Source organism: Portunus trituberculatus, chromosome 4 (genome assembly GCF_017591435.1).
Source record: "Portunus trituberculatus isolate SZX2019 chromosome 4, ASM1759143v1, whole genome shotgun sequence".
In the NCBI taxonomy this organism is placed as follows: Eukaryota; Metazoa; Arthropoda; class Malacostraca; order Decapoda; family Portunidae; genus Portunus; species Portunus trituberculatus.
In genome coordinates, this window is record NC_059258.1 from 3,520,071 (window position 1) to 3,547,155 (window position 27,085).

The 27,085-nt window shown below is 40.7% G+C and overlaps 1 protein-coding gene across 1 annotated transcript in view; it reads left to right on the forward strand.

The window, feature by feature from the left end:
• The window catches only part of LOC123512971, a 94,581-nt gene that overhangs the window by 60,721 nt on the left and 6,775 nt on the right, over positions 1-27,085 (forward strand). The window contains 21 exon segments of the mRNA XM_045269722.1: positions 333-391; positions 1,006-1,179; positions 2,189-2,395; positions 3,441-3,621; positions 3,929-4,051; positions 4,475-4,580; positions 4,910-5,036; positions 5,579-5,699; positions 6,167-6,404; positions 6,682-7,215; positions 7,741-7,861; positions 16,478-16,638; positions 17,291-17,476; positions 18,274-18,528; positions 19,284-19,426; positions 20,387-20,461; positions 21,239-21,431; positions 21,943-21,996; positions 23,245-23,380; positions 24,046-24,201; positions 25,920-26,059. Of these exon segments, the coding sequence (XP_045125657.1) occupies positions 333-391; positions 1,006-1,179; positions 2,189-2,395; positions 3,441-3,621; positions 3,929-4,051; positions 4,475-4,580; positions 4,910-5,036; positions 5,579-5,699; positions 6,167-6,404; positions 6,682-7,215; positions 7,741-7,861; positions 16,478-16,638; positions 17,291-17,476; positions 18,274-18,528; positions 19,284-19,426; positions 20,387-20,461; positions 21,239-21,431; positions 21,943-21,996; positions 23,245-23,380; positions 24,046-24,201; positions 25,920-26,029 (3,460 nt within the window). The 3' untranslated portion in view covers positions 26,030-26,059.

The window sequence follows — 27,085 nt, forward strand, 5'->3', positions numbered from 1 at the left end:
TTTACTTCTTGCATCGCTTTATTTTTCATTCATTCTTCCATTTTCTTTCTCTTCATTCATTTCTCTCTCTCTCTCTCTCTCTCTCTCTCTCTCTCTCTCTCTCTCTCTCTCTCTCTCTCTCTCCATTTTTATTCATAATTTCCTTAAAAATCATCACATTTTCTTTTTTCTCTCTCACTTTTCCCTTCCTTCTTACATCTCATTATCATATTTTTCCTTTAATTTCCTTCTTTTTTTTATTTTCTCCCACGTTTATCAAATTCTCCATGTCACTCATTCGTTTAGTTAATTAGTTCATTCTTACTTTTAATATTTCTTTCTCTCTCCCACAGCAAGAAGAACGCCATTATCCTGAGAACCCAGCTGTCTGTCAGGGTCCACGCCATCATAGGTGTGAGAGAGAGAGAGAGAGAGAGAGAGAGAGAGAGAGAGAGAGAGAGAGAGAGAGAGAGAGAGAGAGAGGGGGGGGAATGCAACGTTATGAATGAAGAGAATAATAAAAATACGAGATAATGGGTGTGATAGAGAGAGAGAGAGAGAGAGAGAGAGAGAGAGAGAGAGTAATGCTGAAATAAGATAAAAGGGAAGAAAAACGAAGAGAAGGAAACAGGAAAGTGAGGATAATTGGAGAGAGAGAGAGAGAGAGAGAGAGAGAGAGAGAGAGAGAGAGAGAGAGAGAGAGAGAGAGAACACACACCACAGGACAATTACCGTGTCATCTACAATGTACACAATAATTCTGCTCCTCCCACACACACACACACACACACACACACACACAGAGAGAGAGAGAGAGAGAGAGCTATGGTATGTGTTTAAAGCAGAAAGAAAGTAAAGAATTATATAAGAATTGTATTATGTTATAGTCACACACACACACACACACACACACACACACACACACACACACACACACACCTCATCTCCACCCAACCTTACTTTACCTTACCTAACCTAACCTCACCTTACTTCACATCACCAAAACCTCACTTCACCACCCCACAGAGAAGCTCCTGAACAGCGAGGGGCGAGATCTCCGTCGAGCGCTGTTCTCCCTGAAGCAAATATTCCAGGATGACAAAGATCTGGTCCACGCCTTTGTGCAGAACGATGGCCTTACCTGTCTCATCAAGGTGGGGTCCTCAGCCGACCAGAACTACCAGAACTACATACTCAGAGGTCAGTGGGTGTGGTTGAGAGGTGAAAATGGTAACGTGTGTGATGGGATGGTGTGAGTGTGTTTGTGTGGGTGGTAAGTGATGTTGTTTTAGGTTAGTGGATGGGTAAGGTGATGGGGTAATGAGTGGGATTATAGGTAAGAATGGGTAACGTGTGTGTGTGTGTGTGTGTGTGTGTGTGTGTGTGTGTGTGTGTGTCACTGAGCACTTTTTCATTTTTTCTCCTGTGTCAGTGCTGTGGGAGGTGATGTGTGTGTGTGTGTGTGTGTGTGTATCAAAGTATCTCTGTATCCCTGTGTCAGTGTATCGGGAGATGAATGATGACGCTGTGTCATGTGTGTGTCTGCGTATCAAATCATCTCTGTCTCCCCTGTATCAGTGCTGCGAGAGGTGATACTGTGTGTGTCTGTATCAAAGCAACACTTGACACGACACGCACTCACTTCTCTGCCACCATTAACACCACCACTGGACATGACACACTCACTCAGCCAGAATTCTGAAACGCCTACCTCTCTCACCATCCAGTTGAAGATACTCGTGTTTTTAAGAGTATTTTTATGATTCTGGCGATGGATTGACAAGATTTCTAGTTTATATAAAGGAGAAACTGTCTTGAAAACCTAGCTAGTCATCTTTGTGGCCTTAGAAAATCATCGTAGTGAGAGGGGAAGACGTTTCTGAATTGGGGCGTGCCATGTGTGTCTGCGTATCAAACCAACAGCACTCAACACACACATCTGGTATCATTGCAGCGCTGGGGCAGGTGTAAATGTCACGGGTGTCTGTATCAAACTACCATTAACACACACATATCTCTTACCTTTGCAGCATTGGGCAGGTACACACGTGTGTCATATCTCTTACCTGCAGCATTGGGCAGTCACGTGTGTCTGTATCAAACTACCACTAACACACACATATCTCTTACCTTTGCAGCATTGGGCAGGTATAAGTGTCACGTGTGTCTGTATCAAACTACCACTAACACACATCTGGTATCATTGCAGCATTGGGGCAGGTGATGCTGTACGTAGATGGCATGAATGGAGTAATGGAACACCGGCCAACTGTGCAGTGGCTGTATTCATTGGTGGCCTCCAAGTATCGCCTGGTGGTGAAGACGGCACTCAAACTCCTGCTGGTGTTTGTTGAGTATACAGAAAGCAACGCGCTGGTTCTGATCGACGCCATTAACACTGTCGATACTTCTAGAGGTGTGTGTTTGTGTGTTTGTGTGTGTGTGTGTGTGTGATGCTACGGCTGTCTCATAAGATGGGATAATATGCTGAGATAGAAAGGAAGGAAAGGAAGGAAGGAAAGAAAAAAATAAAGGAAGGAGAGAGAGAGAGAGAGAGAGAGTGTGTGTGTGTGTGTGTGTGTGTGTGTGTTATATTACCAAGTTTTGTTTTATTTTTGTTTCTTTTGTTTTATGCAGAGTTGTGTATTTCAGAAGATTTTGCTAGTTCTAATTTCTTTTTTTTTTTCTAGTTTTTTTCTTTTTATTTCTTGTATTTGAATTGATGTTTCTACAGTCAATTAACTCAATATATATGTGTGTGTGTGTGTGTGTGTGTGTGTGTGTGTGTGTTCAATCATTCTCTTTGCTCTGGTACACTGTGACTCGTGCCAGCTTCTGTGTCTCCTCCTTCCCGTGACTTGAACTCTCTATCTCTTTGTTTTCGAACCTTCAAAACAAACCCACAATTCCCCATGATGGTTTGTGAGTCTATTTTGTGGAGTGGTGCCTTAAAATTACAGGACTCCATTTTCTTTTTCTTAATTTTTGTCTTTTGCTATCTATTAAGAGTGAATAAAAATAGATAACTGAAAATGATCAATAGAAATGAAAATGAATGAATGTGAATAGGAAAGTGAGTATTGAAAAGTATTACCCTGTGTCTTCAACCCCTTCTCCCCCCTCTCTCTCTCTCTCTCTCTCTACGTCAATTTGATATTTTTTTCTTCTTTTCTTTATCTTATAATTTTCGGTTATGGCTTGTTTTCTTTTTCTTGATTTTTTGTCTTGTTTTCTTCTGCTGTTTGGATTTTCTTACATGTTTTTTTTTATTTAGAGTTTTGCTGTCTTTCTTTCCCACCCCTATCTCTCTCTCTCTCTCTCTCTCTCTCTCTCTCTCAAAACTTTATTCCTCTGAAACTCATACAAAACACACTCTCTCTCTCTCTCTCTCTCTCTCTCTCTCTCTACCAACCCTCACCTCACATCACCTCACCTCACCTCTCTCTCTCTCTCTGGCCCAGGGGAGTCGCCATGGACCACTCTGATGCGGCTGCTGGAGGGTCGTGACAGTCTTGATATGGAGCTGCTCACCTACGCCATGACACTCATCAACAAGACACTCAACGGCATACCAGACCAGGACACCTACTATGACCACACGGATTATCTGGAGGAGCAGGGCATGGAGACGCTGATTGCTAAGTGAGAAGAGGTCAAATTAGGTCAAGTTGGGTCAAGTTGGGTTAAGTTGGGTTAGGTTAGGATAGGTTAAGTTGGGTTGGGTTGCAAAATAAGCTTACCATTTAGTTATCACCATTCTTCTTCCTCACCACCACCATGTCACTACTCACCATCTTCACCATTCAGTCACCATTCACCATCACCATCACCATCACCAACCTTTGCTCTCTCACCACCAGTCACTACTCAATCTTCACCATTCAGTCACCATTCACCACTCACCATCTTCTTTCTCACCACCACTCACTATTTTCACCATCTTCACCAGGTACATGCACAGGGCTGATAGTGACCTGGACCTCCTGCAGCAGTTCACCATTTATGAGGCGGTGTTGGCGTATGAGGATGGTGATGACATTTGTCGAACTCGCACCATTGACCCTTCTATCAGGTAATGTGGAGGAGGAGGAGGAGGAGGACGAGGAGGGGAGTACTCTGTTTCTTCTTTTTTTTGTTGTAGTAGTTGTAGTAGTAATTGTAGTAGTAGTAGTAGTAGTAGTAGTAGTAGTAATATATCTGTTTAATCCTCTCAAAGCTTCCTCTCCCTCATTTTCAGACAGCTTTCCCGCATCACTTAGCAAAAAAAAAGTAAATAAATAAAGGAATAAAATAATATTTATTCCTCCATATAATTTAATCTCCCTCATTTTCAAAACAACTTTCACATAACACAGAAAGAATGAATAGATAAAGGATAAGATCAATATTAATTCATCATACAATTTAATCTCTTTTTCTCCATCACACAGAAAAAGTAAATAAATAAAAGATCAAGTCAGTATTAATCTCCCTTATAATTTGATCTCCCTTTCAGACAAGTTCCCCGCATCACCTCCAGCGACAGAGACTCCCTAGATCGCCGCAAGTCAAAGAGGCACAACCAGACACCGCCACCACCACCCCCTGCCAAGAATAGGAAGGTCGGTGTTGAGGAAATAGAAAAGGAAATGGTGTTAAGTTTGAATGAAGCTTAGAAGTCATCCTATTTTTCCCTTCCTCCCTACCACATCTCACCCTTGTCTTTCACCCTCACCTCACCCTTGTCTCACTCTCACCTCACCTTCGTCTTTCACTCTCATCTCATCACCCTTGTCTTTCACCCTCACCTCTCCCTCATCTTTCATTGTCACCTCATCACCCTTGCCTTTCACTCTCATCTCTTCACCCTCATCTTTCACACTTGCCTCTACACCTTTCCCTCTTCACACTTCCCCCTTCACTCTACCAATTCACCCTTGCTTGTTTTCAGGGTGTTGGAGTCAACTTAGAAGACGGGAAGGCTCGACGCTCCAGTAGTGACGATGACCACATTACTGTCATCAACATCAATGGTGACACGTACGGGATACCACAGGACGACCTCTCTGGTGTTAAACGTAGGTGGTGGTGGTGGTGGTGGTGTATGTGGTGTTGTATTGGTGGTGGTGGTGATCAAGTATTTGGTGATGATAGTGGTGGTGTTGATGGGGTTGGTGATGGTGGTGTATTGGTGATGATGATAGTGTATTGGTGGTGATGGTGGTGTATGTAGTGGTGGTGTATTGCTGATAGTAGTGTATATGGTGGTGATGGTGTACTGTGGTGGTGGTGGTGGTGTATGTGGTGGTGATGGTGGTGTATTGGTGATGATAGTGGTGGTGGTGTAGGAAGATGATAGTGGTTTGTTTGGTGATGACAGCGATGTATTTAGTGACCACAGAAGGGATTAAGTAAAGAAAACAGGAAGAAACATAGTAACATCATTATTACCAAAGAACATTAAAAAAATATATATATACAAGAATAAAAAAGAATTAATAACCAAAGAAGGAATTAAATAAAGAAAACAAAGAAAAGAAACTGAATAACATCAAAATCAGGATCAATATACATAGAGAATTAAACAAAAGATGAATCCTCACCCCGTCGTTCTCCACAGATGCTGATGCAGGGGTGACGCCGGCCCTGAGAAGACGAAGAGAGAGGGCCGAGAGACACCGCACCTTCATCAGTGAGCAGGAGACCATTAATGAGACCAGGCGCAGCTCACAGTCCTCCGAGTAAGTCTTTTGTTTTGGAGGTGTGTGTGGTGTGTGTGTGTGTGTGTGTGTGTGTGTGTGTGTGTGTGTGTGTTTTACAGAAGAGCTATGTTCATCCTGTCTTGTCTTCATATCTATAGTCATCTAGATTGAAGATTGATGTCCACAGTCTTCACTATTTTAACCCCCACATAAGTTTCCGAAGCTGTATAAAATCACCAATTAGTAAGCAGAATAAATATAAAAATACGAGTTTTGGATACAATTAGACTGTTTTATTGAGATTAGGAAAGGTCTATGGAGGTCAGAAGATTAATGGTCACAGTCTTCACTATTTTAACCCTGACATAAGTTTCTGAAGCTGTATAAAACCATCAAACAGTAACTAGAATGAATATGAAGGGGTCAATGCTAACTAAAGCCTTGAGAGAAGCTTATGTTTCCTTCTGCAGAATCCACCACAATAACACAACAAACTATTTCAGCAGCAATGTGGAGGACGAGAACAGGAAGAACAGCGAACTCTCCGGGCTGAACAAACAGGCGTCGTGGATGATGGACATGATGTATGGCAAGAGAGATGACACGTCCGCCCGCCGCGACTCCCTCACCAACATCCAGGACCTTGCCTCACGGATATCCAGCCTGCAGGAGAAGGAGGCGGTGGAGAACGGAGGCAGCACTGGGGTCATTGCTGCTGATGTCAATGTGCAGGCGTCAGTCAAGGTGAGGTTTATTTATTTATTGATATATTTATTTTTTATGTATTCTGTTCCCATTCCTTGTTATTGCCATCACCACCCAATATTTTCCTCTCCATATTGTCACTATTACCATCCCATATTTTCCTCTCCTCATTATCACTATCATCATCCTTTATTTTCCTCTCCTCACTGTCGCTTCCCATTCCTCATCATCACTATCACCACCCTAAATTTCTCTCCTCATTGTCACTCTCACCACCACATTCTTCCCACTCCTCACTCTCTCATTATCCCTACAGGAGATCCAGAACAAGATGGCGGCAGTGGGCACCCCAGGTGAGGCGGCAGGGGCAGGGACTCGCAAGGGTGGCAGCAGCGGCGACTTGAGCGACCGCATCAACAAGATCAAAGACGGGCTGGCCAAGAGTCACTCCAAGGGCGAGGCGGCCAAGGAAACTGTCCCTGAACCCCCAAAGAAATCAGAGAACGACATACAGTGGGACCTTCTCAAAAAACACCTTAATCGACCTTTGACCCTCTGCGACCTTGATTTCAATGACCTCACACCAGAAGACGAGACGCTGGTGCCTGTTAAAAAAGAAGAAGGGGTCCCGCCACCACCGCCACCACCTCCATCGATGGCTGGCGGCCCCCCTCCCCCACCACCACCCTTCGTCGTTCCTCCACCCCCTAACATGCCTCCTGCCCCACCTGCGCCACCTGCCCCCCGCCCAGCGTCCCGGGCAGACACCCCCGCCCAGCACACAGACACTGATGATGCCTCCAGTCGACACCACAAGACCAAAAAGACTATTAAGCTGTTCTGGAAGGAGGTGAGTTGTCTAGGGGCATCCTCAGTTAGGTTAGGTTAGGTTAAGTAAGTTTGTCTTAAATTAGGTTAGGTGAGATTGTCTTAAGTTAGGTTAGGTTAGGTTAGGTTTAACTAGTTTGTCTTAGGTCAGGGTACATGTCTGGGAAGGGTGAAGTGATGCTGGCTTATCTTTGGTTAGGTTAGGTTAGGTTAGTGTGAGGTTAGGTTAAGTTAGGTTAGGTGATCGAGTTTGTCTTGGGTCAGGGTATATGTCTGGGAATGTGGAGTTATGCTAGCTTTTCTTTGGTTAGGTGAGGTTATACTAGTTTGTCTTAGGTTAGGTGGGGTGAGGTTAGGTGAGGTTAGGTTATACCAGTTTGTCTTAGGTGAGGGCAAAGTGATGCTAGGTTATCTTTGTTAGGTTCGGTGAGGCTTTTCTTCAACCTCTTTGTTTTACACTTTCACGGATCTACACTCAACCTAATATCATAGTGTAGTATTGTAACACCACCACCACCACCACCACCACCGCTGCCGTCCTCCACAGGTGCGTGAGGACCCTCGCTTCATGATCTCCACCATTTGGACCGACGTGGACCGGGTGCCCCTTGACACACAGCGGCTGGAGCACCTCTTTGAGTCCCGCGCCAAGGACATCATCACCAAGGTAGTCCGCCACCCCCCCTCACTCCACCATATAACTCCACCTTCCTTTCTCACTCCACTCAGCCCCTAGCTCTCTTATTCCACTTCCACTCTGGCCCTCTCCTTTTCCATTTTCCTGTTTCCCACACTCCACTCCACCCTCTCTCTCTCTCTCTCTCTCTCTCTCTCTCTCTCTCTCTCTCTCTCTCTCTCTCTCTCTCTCTCTCTCTCTCTCTCTCTCTCTCTCTCTCTCTCTCTCTCTCTCTCTCTCTCTCTCACAGCCAATTTTTTACATTTTTTTAAGCCTTCTTTATTTTTGGCTTTTTTCAGTCTTAAGAATTACATTTTTTTTTTTTTTTGCTTTATTGTTCTTGCAAATCTTTTTTTTTTTCTTTTTTGCTTTTTTCCAGTCTTAACAGCCATTTTCTTTATTTTTAGGCTTTTTATTTATTTTTTCAGCTTGCTCTATATAATGTTCAAAATTTATGCAGTTTTTTTTTTTTTTGTGTGTGGGGTTTTATAATATTTTTTCCTTTTGAGTATTTTACATCCCCCAAACTCATGATTTTTTACTTTTTTTACTCCAATATGCTTACTACTTTTTATTTTTCATTTTTTATAACATATACTGCTATAGTGCCACAATTTTTGGTGCCATTCTTCCCTACACTACTAGTCTTAGAATGAATTAATAGTTTTTGGGGTATATTAATGCTATAAGTCACATATAAATGAACCACACCCTTGTTTGCATCAGATAAATATAATGTTTGGCTTCTCTCACCAGCCCAGTGTTACAATTAATGCACTAAACTCACTAACAACACACACTAGAGCTTGGACACAAACAAACACAAAAATAATAAGCTAAAGTACACAAAAAAACATAGATTGATATACATTTACTAATATTAGACTTGTGTGAATGTAGAAACTAATGCACAAGTATGAGAAAATCTTATAACACACACACACACACACACACACACACACACACACACACACACACACACACACACACACACACACACACACACACACACACACACACACACACACACACCACATAGTGTAGTGGTTAGCACACTTGACTCACAATCGAGAGGGCCAGGTTTGAGTCCCGGTAAGCAGCAAGGCTCTTAATGTGTGGGGTGTGTTCACCTAGCAGTAAATAGGTATGGGATGTAACTGGAGGGGTTGTGGCCTCGCTGTCCCGGTGTGTGGAGTGTGTTGTGGTCTCAGTCCTACCTGAAGATCGGTCTATGAGCTCTGAGCTCACTCCCTAATAGGGAAGACTGGCTGGGTGACCAGCAGGCAACCGAGGTGAATTACATACACACACACACACACACACACACACACACACACACACATGGCGTAGTGTAGTGGTTAGCATGCTCGGATCACAACCGAGAGGGTCCGGGTTTGAGTCCCGGAAAGCAGCGAGGCAAATGGGCGCGGCTCTTAATGTGCAGGGTGTGTTCACCTAGCATTAAATAGGTACGGGATGGAACTCGAGGGGTTGTGGCCTCGCTTTCCCGGTGTGTGGAGTGTGTTGTGGTCTCAGTCCTACCTGAAGATCGGTCTATGAGCTCTGAGCTCGCTCCATAATGGGGAAGACACACACACACACACATACACACTGCTTAGTGTAGTGGTTAGCACACTCGGCCCACAACTGAGAAGGTCTGGGTTCAAATCCTGGGCACAGCGAGGCAAATGGGCAAGCCTCTTAATGTGTGGGGTGTGTTCACCCAGCAGGAAGTAGGTACTGGATGTAACTCGAGGTGTTGTGGCCTCGCTGTCCCAATGTGTGGAGTGTGTTGTGGTCTCAGTCTGTGAGCTCTGAGCCTGCTCCATAACGTGGAAGGCTGGCTGGGTGACCAGCAGATGACCATGAATACACACACACTCACATGGCTAACAAAAATAAGAAAGAAAAATTGATAAAACACTCACACAAACACACACACACTCACACACACACACACACACACACCCTTGCATGCCAGTGTTATCCCCTGTGTGATATGCTGTGGCTGTGTGTGCCGGCAAGCATCAAACCAACGCACTCTACCCACTCGTGACCACTGCAGTGACAGGGAGACAAGACAACACACTCTAGGGATGGCAAGGATTGCTGCCCATAGAACAACAAAATTAACTGGACACTGCTATGAAATTGAAGATACTGAGACACATTTTTACCTTGATTTTTTGGGGTGTGATTAGACTATTCTATTTGCATTAGTAAGGGTCTATGGAGGTCATAATATTAATTGCTACAGTCTTCACTATTTTAATCCCCCCCACATAAGTTTCTGAAGCTGTATAAAATCACCAAATAGTAACCAGAATGAATATGGAAATGCAAGTTTTTGGGTACAATCAGACAATTTTATTTACATTAGGAAGTGTCTGTGGAGGTTGGAAGATTAATGGCCAGAGTCTTCACTATTTTAATCCTCACATAAATTTCTGAAGTTGTATAAAATCACCAAACAGCAACCAGAATGAATAGAAAAACACATCATTGCACTGAAGAGTTTAAGGGATCTGATGAAGGATTCTAGGCAGTTTAAGATATGATTTAACCCTTATTTTCTTATTTCTAAACTCCACCATACTACTTTTTTGTTTTATTACCTCATGTATTAGAATCACACCATATTGCACCTTGATTTGTGTAGTAATAGTGACAGTGACTGATTTAAAGAGTAAGATGCAGGAAATTTATTTAGTCCCAGCTGTGGTAACTAGACAGTCTCAGAACACACGACTCACTGCCAACACCACACCAGCCGGCCTGATGCTGTGTGGCCGACAGGAGCCTGGCCTGATGACCTGTCCGGCTGTGTTCAGTAGCCTTAGATGCCAACACTGACTAACTCATGTGTATAGACCATGCCATTTAATCAAGCTTGGCACCAACACACACACACAAGACACTTCACTTCACTCACTCACTCACTCATTCACTGGCTGAGTAACACATAGGCTGAATAAAGAGATGCATTGCAACCACCTACTCATTCACTGGCTGAGTAACACATAGACTGAATAAAAAGACATGCATTTCAGCCACTCACTCACTCACTCACTCACTCATTTACTTACTCATTCACTGGCTGAGTAACACATAGACTGAATAAAGAGACATGCATTGCAGCCACTCACTCACTCACTCACTCACTCACTGACTCACTGACTGGCACGTGCTTGACACCCTCCCCAATATTAACACACCCCAGGTTAAACTACAATAATAAATGCTGTTTTTTCCATCACCCTGACGCTAATACAGATTTTTTTATTGACACCACTTGCTATATAACCGCCCTGCTGCTGGCCATGAAGGAGGTAAGTGTGGCCGCATGTTGACCTCTGTACAGATGCATTGTGCCCCCACCACCCCCTCCAGCCTCTCCCAGCCCCTCCCAACCCCTCCCACACTGCCACCACCACTCACTGCTTTAAAACAAGACTCTATGCCCACTCTGAAATGCTTCATTCCCTTACCTCGACTGTTTTCAAAGGCCACAGAGATAATTTGCCGGGTTTTCAAGAGTTTCTCCTGTTAGTAATGTAGAAATCTTATTAATCTGTTACTAGAGCCTTAAAAATTACTCTTAAAAACCTTCAGAAAGATTGTTTTTCAAAGGCCACAAAGATGATTAGTTGGGTTCTCAAGGGTGTATCTCATGCTAATGATGTAGATATCTTATTAATCTCTTACTAGAACCATAGAAAACACTTAAAACCCATAAGCCTTCACAAAGATTACTATTAAAAGCCGCAGAGATGAATAGCATAACTCTTAAGGATATTTCTCCTGCTAATAGTGTAGAAATCTTGTTAATCTCCTACTAGAACCATAGAAAACACTCTTAAAAACTCGTATCACTTCAAGTAGACCCCTTGAACATATCAGAGGTGCAGCTTGGAAGTGTTTCAGAGTGTGGGCTTCAGTGCGTGTGTCATAATGTTTGGTGGTGCGGTGACTATTAGTGTGGGAGGCTTGCATGTCTTATCAGAGCTGGCCGTTGTCTCTCTCACTGTTTTCAATAAGCGATAGTGAAGCACGGTGTTTGTATTGTTGCTGCCACACACACAAACTACCCCGTCATTGTCTCCTTTTTAATAGTGCCACCTAAAGTATTGTAAAGGTGATATTAGAAGCACACGTTTGATCTCTCAGTGATCATTTGTTGCTGTAAACATTGTAAAGTATAATTAATGAAAGAAAATAAATATATACAGTAACTCTAATGCATGAATAACTGTACATGATTCTAATATGGTAATGATAAAAGAAATAAATGAAAAATATGGTTGTAATGATGAGTAAATAAATATAACTCTTAACCTCAGGCATTGCAAGAAAATAGAATTGAAATATATACACAATAAACTTCTTAAAATAGTTCTCAAGTTTGCGACTCTTAATGGAAAGGAATATTTGAGATTCTGACTTTGTGTTCATGAAAAGCGACACCATTTAAGTTTGTATTCATTCCAAAAACCACAAAGTTCAATCAGTTCATATAATCTTAGTAATGGAAAGAAAAATTTGAGTGTAGTTTTCATTCCACAAAAACCAACACCACCTGAACCTTTATTCATGTCAAAAATCATTATTTAATCCCTTTAGTACTGGGACACATTTTTATCCTGAGTTTTGAGTACGATTAGACCATTTTATTGACTTTAGGAAGGCTCTATGGAGGTCAGAAGATTAATGGCCAGAGTCTTCATTATTTTATCCCTTTCAGTACTGGGACACATTTTTACCATGAGTTTTGAGTACAATTAGACCATTTTATTGACTTTATGAAGGGTCTATGGAGGTCAGAAGATTAATGGCCAGAGCCTTCACTATTTCAATCCCCACATAAGTTTCTGAAGCTGTATCAAATCACCAAAAAATAAGAAAAGATATGAAAACTTGCCATGGTACTGAAGGGATTAATAACATAACACATGGATTGAGAAATAGTGAAAAGTGACGGAAGGAAATATTTTGAATGTATAACTTTCATTCCACAAAAAGCAACACCATTTTGACCTCAACTCTTATAAAAAAAACACCTGGAATTTAATAACATAGCATAATATCAATTGAAAAAGTGAAAAATTAATCTTGGGTATTTTGTAGAGGTGGCGAACTCCATGAATCTTTTAGAAACTGGCAATTAAATGAGCCTTTTAAAAATTTATGTTGCACTTGGCCAGTTTCCCTTCTTGCATAAATAAAAAAAAGAAGAGGTGGAGGTTATGAGGTGAGGTGGAGACAAGTGTGTGGCAGCCATGAACACAACAACCAGCACCACCACCAAGCATTCCGACAGACACCAATAAACCAATGAATATAAAAACTCGACTAAAAATGAACGACTATTTTTTTTTTAGCGTCTTGTTTGAAAGCGACATGTTCTGCTTTGTTTTGTGTTTATTTGGCATGGGGAAGGTAGCATTGCATTTTGTCTCTGTTATTCTCTCTCTCATTGTGTTTTCTGAGTGTCTGTATGGTAACCTGCATTGTGTTTCCTCCATTCACATCCCCCTTGTTCCTGTACCACCTCTGTGTGTGTGTGTGTGTGTGTGTGTGGATTGTGTATTGCCTATATATACGTATTATTCATAGTATTGTGTTCTATTTTATTTTTTGTTGAATGTTGTGAGGTAAAGTGAAGAGTATTGTTTGTTATTGTTATTGCTATGGCTGGTGGTGTCTTGTGGGTTAGCAAGTAAATAAAAAAAAAACAGGTTACTCTAAGAAGATAAATAAAAATGAAAAAAGAGTAAAAGAAATTATTATCAAGTGAAGGAAAGGATTATTTTGGTAATGTAGATAAAAAATAAAGAAATAGATAAACAGATTGCACTAAAATGATAAGTAACAATGGAAAAATAGCAAAAGGAGTGATTGTAGAATGAAGGAACGAATAACTTTAGTAATATAGATGAAAGATAAACACAACAGATAAACAAATTACACTAAGGAGATAAACAAGAATGAAAGAAAGTGAAAAAAATAGCAAAATAAATGATTACCACGTGAAGGAACGAATAATTTTGGTAATATAGATAAAAGATAAATACACAACAGATAAAGAGATTACACTAAGAAGATAGATAAAAGGGAAAAGAAAGAAAAAAATATATCGAATGAAGAAATGGGTAATTTTAGTAATATAGATGGAAAATATAATGAAAACTACTGTGATAAACTGATAAAGATAGAAAAAAAAGAAGAATGCATTGTTGTAATAGTCTACCATAACACTGTAGTCATTATTCCATTTTTTAACATAATTTATCGAAAAGTTGCATTTTTTTTTTAGATGAAGTTCAAATTACTACCATTTCTGATATTCCTTCTAAATTTGTGTATGTAAAAAATATATATTAATAATTTTCAGTGTCTTATGCAGCTGTCAAGTGTCTGTCTGTCTGTCTGTCTGTCTGTCTGTCTGTCTGTCTGTCTGTCTGTCTGTCTGTCTGTCTGTCTCTGTCTGTAAAGTGAATGGTTTAAAGGAAGCATTAAATATTGTTTGTGTTGTAGCATGTGGATAAAAGGTCTCTCTCTCTCTCTCTCTCTCTCTCTCTCTCTCTCTCTCTCTCTCTCTCTCTCTCTCTCTCTCTCTCTCTCTCTCTCTCTCTCTCTCTCTCTCTCTCTCTCTCTCTCTCTCTCTCTCTCTCTCTCTACTCAGGTATCAGTTTTTTTCCTTTCTTTTTTTTTTTTACATTTTCTTTCGTTTTTTCATTCTTCCTGGTGTGTGGTATGTATGTATGTATATATGTATGTATGTAAGTGTGTTTCTTCCTTTCTCTGTATGTGTGTGTGTGTGTGTGTGTGTGTGTGTGTAGACAAGTTAGCATTGCATCATTATCTTATCTTTGTGATCTTTTACGAACTTTGATTTATTGATTAAGCAAAGATCAGCAATTTTCTTTAAGTAATTTGGTGAAGACTTAGTGGTTTATTTCAGTGACCAGAGGGAGAAGGAATTGTTAGTAGTGAGTCGTTAGTACACCTTTACAAATTATGAACAGTGTATGACGAGCAGTAAAGTAAATGAATTAGAGTAACGAAAAGTGTTTGGTAAAGTAAATAAGTAGAATAATGAACAGAAAAGTAGAATAAAGTAAATGAGTGAACAAAATAATGAAAAGTGTGTGACAAGAAGAAGTAAAGTAAATAAGTGTGACAATAAAAAAGTAATAAAAGGAGTAAATAAGATAGTGAAAAGTAGGTGACAGGAAAGTAAAGTAGATGAATAAAGTAATGAAAAAGTATCCGACAAAAAGGAAGTAGAATAAATAGATAAGTCTGATAAAAAAAAAAAAAATGAGTAAAATAAAAGTAGGTAAAATAGTGAAATATATGACAAAAAAAAAAGGAAAGTAAATGAATAAACAAAAAATAATGAAAAATGTGACAAAAAGGAGTAAATGAAGAGAAAGATGAAAAGTAACAAAAAACAGTGAAATAAATAAAGACAATAACAAACAGTGTCACAAATAAATAAATAAATAAATAAATAAAACAGTGAAGAAATGTCACAAAAAAATAAATTACCAAAAAAAAAAAAAAAAATAATGACAAAATGAAAAAAAAAAAATCCAAGTTATGAACAAATAAACAAGAAAAATAAGAAAAAAATAAATAAATAACGAAAAATGAAAAAATATAAAAAAGAACCAAACAGTCCTCAATAAATATAGGAATTAAATATCCTCTCACCTTTTTAAAGAGACTGGCAACTGAGTGGACCTTTTTTTATTCATGTTTTTGTTCCTCTTGGTCAATCTTTCCCTTGGTCAGTTTTTCTCTCTTACATAAAAAAGATAATGAGGAGAAATGCAATAGTTAGAGTAAATTGATGCAGTTTAGTACATTTATAGTGGAAAAACAGTGTGTGTGTGTGTGTGTGATGAATATGGAACTTGTCTGGCCAACTCAATTACTACAAGGATTTATTTATTTAGTTTGTGTTTTTAGCCTTTGTATTTCATGGCCAGAGTTTACATGTATCAAAATGGAAGGCTAATGTTTGTGTTTCTCTTCCTCCTCCTCCTCGTCCTCCTCTTCCTTCCTCTTCTCCTTTTCCTTCTTCTCCTTCTCCTCCTTTCTGCTTTTTCTCTTTGTTCCTTTTCCATTCTTGTTTATCTTTCTCTCTCTCTCTCTTTCCTATTTCTCCTCGTTCTCTCTCAATTCTTGCTTTCTTTACTTACTTTCTCATTATCTTTCTCTCTCTTCCTCTTTGTTTATTTTCCTTACTTCTTTTCTTTTTGTGTTCTTCTTCCTCTTCTTTCTCATGATTTGCCTTACTATCTCTCTCTCTCTCTCTCTCTCTCTCTCTCTCTCTCTCTCTCTCTCTCTCTCTCTCTCTCTCTCTCTCTCTCTCTCTCTCTCTCTCTCTCTCTCTCTCTCTCTCTCTCTCTCTCTCTCTCTCTCTCTCTCTCTCTCTCTCCACTTGCCCACCACATCTCCTCCATCTTCCTCCTCCTCCATCTCTATCTTCCTCCACTTCCACCTCCATACCTCCTTCCTATTCCTCCACCTCTTCTTCATTCATCTTCTTTACACCTTCCTCCACCTCTTCACCTCTCCTCCTCCTCCCCGGCCACTCTACAGAAGCAGCAGGACCAGAAGGGCGTGAAGGAGCTCATCGTGTTAGACCCTAAGCGATCCAATGTCATTAATATTGGGATGACCAAACTGCCACCCCCTCGGACTATCAAGACTGCTATTCTCAAGATGGACTCCTCGATCATCAACAGGGAGGGTATTGAGGTGAGTGTGGTGGTGGTGGTAGTGGGAATGACTGTGGTGGTGAGAATATTAAGTTTTTTTTTTTTTATTGATTTTTATATTGTGGTGTTAAGGTGGACTCCTCGATCATCAACAGGGTGGTGGTGGTGGTGATGGGAATATTGAGTTTTTTATTGGTGTTTTTTTGTTTGATTTTTTGTATTGTGGTGTTAATCTGATTTCTGGTGTGATGGAAAGATATGATAATAATGATAACAGTAACACCAGTCATTAGTTTTTTTTTTTTTTTATGCGTATTTGATCAAAGTTCTAAGATGGTAAACAATACTATAACCCAAAGCAACAACAACAGTAATGACACGCAGCCCTCCAAAAACACACAAATTACCATTATTTCACTGGACCCAATTTTAACCCAACCTAACCTAACCTTACCTAACACCAAAGCCAGCAAAAACAACAACAACAACAACATGCACCCCAAAACACACAATTGTTACCATCATTTCAAAAGACCAAATTTAACCAAAGAAAACTAAACTAAAGGAAAACAAAGCAAACCAAACCAAACCTAACCTTACCTAACCTAACCTTACCTTACCAAACCTAATCTTACCTAACCTAAACTAACCTGTTCTATCCTATCCTAACCTAAGCTAACCAAACCTTCCAGAAACTGCTGACCACTATGCTGCCCACTGCCGAGGAGAAGGAGAAGATCCAAGAGGCAGCCATCTCCAACCCTGAGCTGCCCCTGGGGTCGGCTGAACAGTTCCTGATGATGCTGGCGTCCATCTCGGAGCTGCCCGCCAGACTCAATCTGTGGCTCTTCAAACTGGACTATGAGAACACAGAGAAGGTGAGAGAGAGAGATAGATAGAGAGAGAAAGAGAAAGAGAAGGAATGGGAAGGGATGCAAGAAAGGGAGAGGGAGGTGGAGAGGGAGAAAGAGATAGGGCAGGGATAAGATATGAAACTATTGAGAGATGGAGGGAAAGAGACTTTGAAGAAATGGAGGAAAGAAATGGGAGGGATGGAAGAAAGAGAGGAAAGGAGGGACAGAGAAGGAGAGAGAGATAGGAAAGCAGAGATGAGAGGGGATGGAGAGAAAGAGGTGAAGAGACAATGAAGAAAGGAGAGAAGGAATGGGAAGGATGGAAAAAAAGGAGAAGAGAGGAGATAGAAGAGCAAGAATAAGAAGCTGTGGAGGAATGGAGAGAAAGAGACAATGGAGAAATGGAGGGAAGGAATAGAAGGAAGTGAGGAAAGATTGTAGGGATGGAAGGAAGGAAAAGAGAAAGGAGGAGATGGACAACTTGATACTTAATAATTCACCGATCCCTTCCATTCATTCTTTTACCAGCAACACACTCTTCAAACCCTCCACTCAGCAACACAAAGACTCCTCAACACCTCAACACCTCCACACACTGCATCCACCTTTAAAAACTCATCTCCTCATAGACACTCCTTAAAACATCCCCAACGCTTCTCAACACCACACCACACACCAACACACACACAGACACTTCTTAACACCACACCAACACATACACACACACCTCTCAGCACCACACACTCACACCCCACCACTACACACAGCACACAACCTCAAGACCCCTATCCACTCACCCATGACTGTTAAAACACCCACAGGAGGTAGCAGACCCCTTGATGGACCTGAAGCAAGGTGTGGAGGACCTTCAGAAGAACAAGACATTCAAGGTGATCCTGTCGGTGCTGCTGTCCATTGGTAACTTCCTCAATGGGTCCGAGTCACGAGGGTTCCAGATTGAGTACCTTTCTAAAGTGCCGGAGGTGAAGGATACAGTGCACAAACACTCCCTCCTCCATCACCTCTGCCACATGGTCATTGAAAAGTTCCCGGACACCACTGACCTGTACTCTGAGGTGTGTGTGTGTAGGGGGAGGGGAGGGTGCCTTGTCTTTCATTGTATAGATGGTGATGCAGTGTGTGTGGGTGTGTGTGTGTGTGTGTGTTTTGCCTTGTCTTTCATTGTATAGATGGTACTGCAGTGTGTGTGTGTCTGTTTTGCCTTGTCTTTCATTGTATTTATGGTGATGCAGCGTGTGTGTGTCTGTTTTGCCTTGTCTTTCATTGTATAGATGGTAATGCGGCATGTGTGTGTGTCTGTTTTGCCTTGTCTTTCGTTGTATAGATGGTAATGCAGCGTGTGTGTGTCTGTTTTGCCTTGTCTTTTGTTGTATAGATGGTGGTGCAGTGTGTGTGTGTGTATGTAGTTCTTTGTTTATGTGTGCTGTCTTGTCTTTCGTTGTATAGATAGTGATGCAGTATGTGTGTGTGTGTGTGCGTGTAAGTGTACCCTGTCTTAGCCACTTCTTGTGTAAAATATATCAGCGAAGTATAGTAAGCCTCAGATGTAAAGGAATATAAAGAAAGGACAAGTATTTATTCCTATTGTAGTTCAAAATATTGATAGGTAGATTGACAAATAGTGCTTATGTTTGTAAAAGAACATAAAAGAAGGACTAGTGTTTATTGCTATTGTAATTCTAAATAGACTAACAAATAGAGCTAATGTTTGCAGAGGAATATAAATGAGGGACAAGTTTTTATTGCCATTGTAATTCTAAATAGGTTGATTAACAAATAAATAAAGGTAATGTATTTCTTTGTCCCTCAGATTGGCTCCATCACCAGGGCGTCTCGGGTGGACTTTGAGGAGCTGGAGAACACCATAGCCAAGATGCAGGTGGACTGTAAGGCCTCCTGGGACCACCTCAAGGCCATTGCCAAGCACGACGGCCCCACGCAAATCAAACTCAAGTGAGGGCCTGGGAGAGAGAGAAAGAGAGGGGGTAATAGTGATGTTGATGATGAAAAGGAAAGAAAATGAAGAAGAAATTAGAAAGAAGGAATGAGGGAAGACAAAAATAAAAAGAGATAAATGACAAAACAATAACTTCACTGCAGCCTGTCAAACTGTAGCGGTTTAGCCCACTACAGGGGTGGTAGCTTGCTGTGCGAGTGGTCACGAGCAATTTGGAGGCTCAGCATGGGTGTGAATTCAATGAGCACAACGCAAGGCCGGGACCAGGAGCACTAAAACAGACACTTGTTTGATGTTTTGCATTTAATGCTTCACTTGATCTCTTCATGCAAAACAACTGGGGCTGATATGCCACAGCACCCCACAACTCACCCACACTCCTTCAATAAACCATTAACCTGACTGATCCTACCAGATGACACACAACATGATGCAACTACTCCCTCACTGCCTTACCCAAGGAGCATCAAATTGGCCTCAACAATGAGTGAAACCCTTCTCTAACACCTAGCTCAGACCATATGTTTGCCACTATGAGTTTCCTTCTCACACTTCTTCCTCTCTGGTGAGAAGATAGTAACCATCCTGGGTAAGACTGGAATGTAAATGTGGCTAGTATGGAAGGCAGCTGGGTAATGGCAGACCGGTGTTCAGCTCCTTCCATCTCAAGTAGGAACAAAGCTGCCACGTAGCGGTGATACCCTAAAGTCATATGCTTGAGGTAGATATTAAATTCAAGGGGAGTTCAAAACTCTTCATGTAGCATTATCTACAATTTGGGTCATTACAGAGCTATCACTAAAACCATGAAATCACCCTTGAAAGCTCCAATAATTTCTACTGCAGCCTGTCAAACAACTAGAACCATAAAAACACCCTTGAAAACCACAATAACTTCCACTGCAGCCTGTTTCTCTGTCAACATTCCACTGACTCACATTGTTCTTGCTCCACAGAATGTCAGAGTTCCTAGCAGACTGTGCCGAGAGAATCATTGTCCTTGAGATCATCTACAAGAGAGTTATGACAAGGTGAGTGAATAGGCAAGATTATGCTCTCTCTTATCCTTGTTCTGTCCACCTCACTAGTGCAAGAGTTTATCAGTATTTTTGCTCTTTCTTTATTGTTTTTATCCTTTTTTGTCTGTTTCTGTTTTGTGTTCTTTCCTTTCTTTCATTCCTTTCTTTCATCCTTGTTTTGTCCATCTCACTAGTGCAAGAGTTTACCAGTATTTTCATTCTTTCATTGTTTTTTTTCTTTCTTTCTTTCTTTCTTTGTTTTTTCATTTGTGTTCTGTCCACCTCACTAGTGCAAGAGTTAATCTGTATTTTCAGTCCTTCATCTACCTTTTATCTTCTTATCTTTGTATCTTATCTTAACCTTCCATTTTTCTTTGTTCTTGTCTTCCTGTCATGTTATCTTCTATTCTTCTTTCCTTATCTTATCTTTCTATCTTGTTTCCCCATCTTTCTATTTTTTTTCCCATCCAATACTCTTTTATCTTCCTGTATTTCCCATTATTCTATGCTATCTTTCTATCTATCTTCCATTCTATCACCCAAATTACAAGCAACAATGACCCAAGACTCAGCACTGCCCATTGTCTTATCTATCTCCCTATCTTCCTATCTCTTATCATCCTGTACTTCCTATGCTATCTTGCTATCTTCCTTTCTATCACCCATATCACAAGAAGCCAAGAACCAGCATTGCCCATTGTCTTATCTCTCCCTATTTTCATATCTTTTATCATCCTATACTTCCCATCCTTTGCTACCTATTCTTGACCTATTCTTCCCTTTGGCCAGGTTCCATCGCTTCCTGCTGTGGCTGGGAACACCTCTGCTGATGACCCATGAGGTGAAGGTCCAGCAGGTGTGTTCAGTGGTCAGCGAATTTGCCCTGGAGTATAGAACATGTCGAGAGCGCGTCCTGCAGCAGATCCAGAAGAAAGCAGCGCACAGGGAGAGGAACAAGACGAGAGGGAAGATGATTTCAGAGGTGAGTGAGACGGAGATGGAAGTGAGAGGGGGATGAAAGGAAGGTGAAGAAAAGGAGGGAAAGGAGATGAAGAGAGTTAGAAGAGAGGGAGAGGCAGCAAGAGTGAAGGAAAGGAGATGTAGAGAGAGAGAGAGAGAGAGAGAGAGAGAGAGAGAGAGAGAGAGAGAGAGAGGTGAAAAGGAAGTGAAAATTTAGGAGAGGTGAAGGAAAGGAGATATAATGAATGAGAAGAGGAGAAGGAAAGAGAAGAGGGATGAAAAGGATGTGAAAATTGAAAAGAGAGGTGAAGGAAGGTGAGAGAGAGAGAGAGAGAGAGAGAGAGAGAGAGAGAGAGAGAGAGAGAGAGAGAGAGAGAGAGAGAGAGAGAGAGAGAGAGAAACAGGTCTCACAAAATTTACTCTTGAAAGAAAACAAGACAAAAAATTGAAATACCAGAGAGAGAGAGAGAGAGAGAGAGAGAGAGAGAGAGAGAGAGAGAGAGAGAGCACTGACACCCCATTCTACCTGACAGGAGAGTGAATATCGAGCCAACGGGATTCTGAGACCTTGCCTAAAAAACAGATCGGTAATTTGGAGTGTTGACTTGAATTAATCACTTTTATTTTCACTCACTGTTTTTATTTATCTGATTTATTTATTTGTATATTTATTTGTTCATTTTCTTTGAGTGTGTGGTGAGGGGTGACTTATGCATTATTTTGTCTCTCTTGCAGTTTGCTTTTGAGAAGGTAATCAGTTTGTATTTCTTACTTTCTTAATTATTTATTTTATTTTTTATTTCATAGTAAAAAGTTGTTTATATTTTTTTGTGTCCATTATAGAAAAGTTTTGTTTGTATGTTATTATTTCATTTGCTACTTTTATTTGTTTATCTTTTCCAAATGTTGGTTTATTTACATACAGATTTGACTCTTTTCTTGTTTTTTTCCTTGTGTTTACATGTGAATGACTTTTGTATACAGATTTATTTTAGTTTCGTACATTTTGCTTCTATTCTGATTATTAGTTTGCTTATTTTTTCCAGTTTCTTATTTTATTTTATTTCATTTACTTATTTATTTATGTCTTGCTTTTCATGTTACTGTAATCTTTCTTTGCTTCTTATTTTCCCTTTTTTCTTGGTTCACTTTGTTAATTTTTTACTTAATTATTCATTTATTCATGCACCATTTATTTATTTTTTGGCATACTTTGTTGATTAAGTTCATTATTTATTTATTTATTTATTTCTCATGTATTTATCTTGCTTATCTATTTATTTATCTTCTGGTTCACTCTTTGTTGTGGGAGTGTTGAGTTGTGCATTGGTGTGTGTTGCTTCACCCAGCCCAGAGAGGAACTGTGTGTGTTTACCATCTCACTCTTCCCTTCACTCTTGTTCTTCCCTCATGTTCTGCCGGGAGGTGTTGCCGTTTGCATCTTTTCAGTTTATGTTTTGAAGTTATTTTTCTTTATTTATTCTTTTCACAATTCCACAGAAGGAGAGATTATATTTTTGGCACTGTGTTTGTTGATGCTTTGATAGTGCGTGCGTGTGTGTGTGTGTGTGTGTTTGTGTGTTTGAGATGAATGCAATCAGTTTTTCTTTCACTATGTATACAAACTACACTGCCTGACTGTCAAGTAGAGATGATGATGTCTATGTATGTGTGTGTGTGTGTGTGTAAAAACAATTAACGAGGAAATAAATAAGCGACATATATTTTAGAAGAAAAATGTGAAATCTCATCTATTTTCCTCCCACTAAACACACTAAGGAGAGGCAGAGTTAGTGGTGGTGGTGGTGGTGGTGGTGACGAGTATTGTGTTTCAGATGGAGAAGTTCAAGCGCTCCAAACAGACCAAGGAGGAGAAGGCAGACTCAGACCTCCGCCAGCTCCTCAACTATTCTGACGTCTCTGACACCGACACTATCCGAGGCAAGAACACCTGGAGAAGAACGCGGGAAGGTGAGTGTGTGTGTGTGAGAGAGAGAGAGAGTGAGAGTGAGGGTGTGTGAGAGTGAAAGAGAGAGAGTGAGGGTGTGTGAGAGTGAGAATGAGAGAGTGAGGGTGTGTGAGAGAGGGAGAGAGAGTGAGAGTGAGGGTATGTGAGAGCGAGTGAGTGAGTGTGTGAGTATGTATAAGAGAGAGAGAGAGAGAGAGAGAGAGTGTGTTTTTGTGTGTGTGTAGAGAGAGAGAGAGAGAGAGAGAGAGAGAGTGTGTGTGTGTGTGTGTGTGTGTGTGTGTGTGTGTGTTGATCTCTCATTTCTTGTCTTTTTCAATTCCCCTTGTATTGTTCACTGTATCTTTAGTGGCTTTGACTACATGAAAACCACAACTAAAAAAAAAAAAAAAAAAAAAAAAAGAAAAAGATGCGAGAAACAAAAGATGCAAAAAAAAAAAAGATAAGAGAAAACAAAGCAAAATAAGAAAGAAAGAAATACACACACACACACACATAAAAAAGTAAATTAATAAGCGCAACACACACACAAGCACACACACACACACACACTAGATAGAGAAGACTTACTAATCTGGGACAACAGTGACACAAGAGGACATGGAAAGAAATAAAGAAAGAACAACTGCAGGAGAGATATCAAGACCTAACCTAACCTAACCACCCCCAGGCAAGACCCGCAGCAGGGGGGAGGAGAGCATGGTGGAGGTGATGGAGGGAGAGGACGCACTGTTGGACTCCCTAGTGAAGACTGCCACACAGGGACCCTCTGCCCGCACCACCCCAAGGGAACGGAAGCGATCCAGGCATGCCGACCGCAAGTCATGTGAGTGCTGCTGTTGTAGGGTTGTAGGGGGAAGGGGAGAAGGGGAGAAAGGGTTATTTTTGTAGGGGGGGAAGGGGAGAAAGGGTTATTTTTGTAGAGAGGAAGGAGAAAGGGTTATTTTTGCAGAGGGGAAGGGAAGAATGGGTTATTTTTAGGTTATTATGGGGAGGAGTTTGTGGTTTTAAGGTTGTGGGGTTGTAGGAGGTCAATTTGAGGTTGTTATTGGTCATGGGGTTGTCTTAAGATTATTTTAGGCATATAGAGGAAGTTTGTGGTTTTGAGGTTGTGGGGTTTTGGGGTGTTTTGAGGTTGTTATGAGGAGAAAATGAGTGCTGTGGTGGTGAAGTTGTGTTGTGGGGTTAGTTATGTTATGTGAAGGAAGTCTGAGGTTTTGAGGTTGTAGGGTTGTTGGAGGGTATTTCTTGTCTTTGGAAATGGAAGCAAAATATTCTTCAGTTATCTCTATTTCTCTTTTTCAGGACCAACAAGTTATCTCTATCTCTTGTCTGTGGAAATCGAAACAATATTACTCTTGTTTTATTTCCAGCGATAGTTTGGTTGTAGAAATGGCGAAGGAAATATGAGTCTACAAATCTCTTTCAGTATTCTGTGGAGGAAGTAGTGATTTATCTATTTAACCCTTTCAGTACCATGACGTGTTTCCATATTCATTCTGGTGACTATTTGGTGATTTTATACAGCTTCAGAAACTCATGTGGGGGATTAGAAATAGTGAAGACTGCGGCCGTTAATCTTTTGACCTCCATACACCCTTCCTAATGTCAATAAAATGGTCTAATCGTACACAAATCTCAAGGCAAAAATGTGTCCCAGTATTGAAAGAGTTGAAATAGTGAAGACTGTGGCCATTAACCTTCTGACCTATATAGACCCTTCCTAGTCAATAAAATGGTCTAATCGTACACAAATCTCAAGGTGAAAATGTGTCCCAGTACTGAAAGGGTTAAACAGTTTACACTCTTCTTCATTTCCAGCGACTGTGTGCTTAAAGAAATGCGAAAGAAAATATGAGTCTTTACAAACTTCTTTCAGGATTCTATGTAGGAAGTTTTGATTTATTTATTTAAGCAGTTTAGAAATAAGAAAGAATTGTGGTTATTTATTTTCTGCATCTTTTTTTTATATAAACTCCCATAATTTCTACTTTTCTAAATCCATTATCGTTTAATTTGCTCCTTGTCTTTCAAAATGCTTCTTTTATCTATTTTTCTAAGTAAGTCATTATTTTCTACTGTCTTGAAGCTCAGTTCTCTAAATTTTCTGCACAGTGTTTTATATTAGTGCTATGGTGTTTGTTTTATTTTATTTGTTTTATTTGTTTTTCCGCACACATCAACAGCTTTACATACCATGGTGTTGTGTTAGCTTGTATTAACATGCAGTAAACTCACACATACATTGTTTGGTTAGTGTGTTTTGTTTTCTCTCTCTCTCTCTCTCTCTCTCTCTCTCTCTCTCTCTCTCTCTCTCTCTCTCTCTCTCTCTCTCTCTCTCTCTCTCTCTCTCTCTCTCTCTCTCTCTCTCTCTCTCTCTCTCTCTCTCTCTGTCCCATAGGAAGATATAAATAGGTAAACACACACTGAAATACACACACAGACTTTTAAACCAGTCACACACACACACACACACAGTCAGTCAGTCAGTCACACCTCAGCAGTCAGTCAGTCAGTCAGTCTCACCTCCCTGCATCATGACAGCTCGCCAGTCCGCTGCATCAGGCACAGTGAAGCGCTCCAGAACCCGAGACCGCAACCTCATTAATGAGTTAGAGGCCCTACAGCAAGTTCAGCAGCTCCATATTGACTAGTCCCCACCCCATGGCCGGCTCACCCCCCTTGTAAGCCAGTGTAGCCATGGAGTGCTGTGTTACCCCCATCCCTGTCACATTAGTTGGTTTGTTAGCCCCTCCCTCTCATCTCCTCCCTTGTCAGTTAGTTTAGTTATGGAGTGCTGTGTTTTTTCCCTTTCCTTTTTGCAATATAAGTTTGATAGTGCTGTTTTCTCCTCCCTTTGTCAGTTTGTTTAGTGATGAAGTGCTGTGTTTTTTCCCTTCCCTGTCGCATTATTATTTGGTTGTATAGTTACTTCTCTCTCATTTTCTCCTTTGCCAGTTAGTTTAGTTATGAAGTGCTTTATTTTTTCCCTTCTCTGCTGCAATATTAGTGTCATGGTACTGTTTTCCTTTCCCTCGTCATTTAATTTAGTCATGGAGTGCTGTTTTGTTCCCTTCCCTGTTGTGTTATTAGTTTGATAGTACTGTTTCCCTCTTCTTTTGTCAGCCAGTTTAGTTGTGAAGTTCAGTTTTGTTCTCTTCTCTGTTGCATTGTTAGTTGCTTTGATAGTACCTCCTGCTCATCTTCTCCCTTGTTAGCTAGTTTAGTTATGGAGTGCTTTGTTTTGCCCTTCCCTGTTTCATTATAAGTTTGATAGTACTGTTTCCCTTTCCCTCCTTTGTCAGTTAGTTTAGCTACGGAGTGCTGTGTTGTTCCTCTCCCTGTCGCATTATTAGATTTTACAGTTTTATTTTCACTTAGTTTGATCATCTTTGCTTTGTGCTGTGGGGATTTATCAGCGTGTCTCCCAATCATTTTATCATTTTTACCTTTATTTATCAGTCAGCTATCCCTTCTTGCCCTTTCCTTGATGTGTGAGGTTTGGCATTTTATTTCTGTGTCATCCAGCTTGCTTCTCTCCTCCTCTCTGTGTGTGTGACAGGACAGGGAGTGTTCAGAGTGTAGGCGGTGTGTTTCTCCTTCTTCCAGCCCTTAGTTAGAAAAGAATTGTGTTTTTTATCCAGTAATGTGTGTGGAATGGAGTGTGTGTGTGTGTGTGTGTGTGTGTGTGTGTGTGGTGTTTTTAAGTC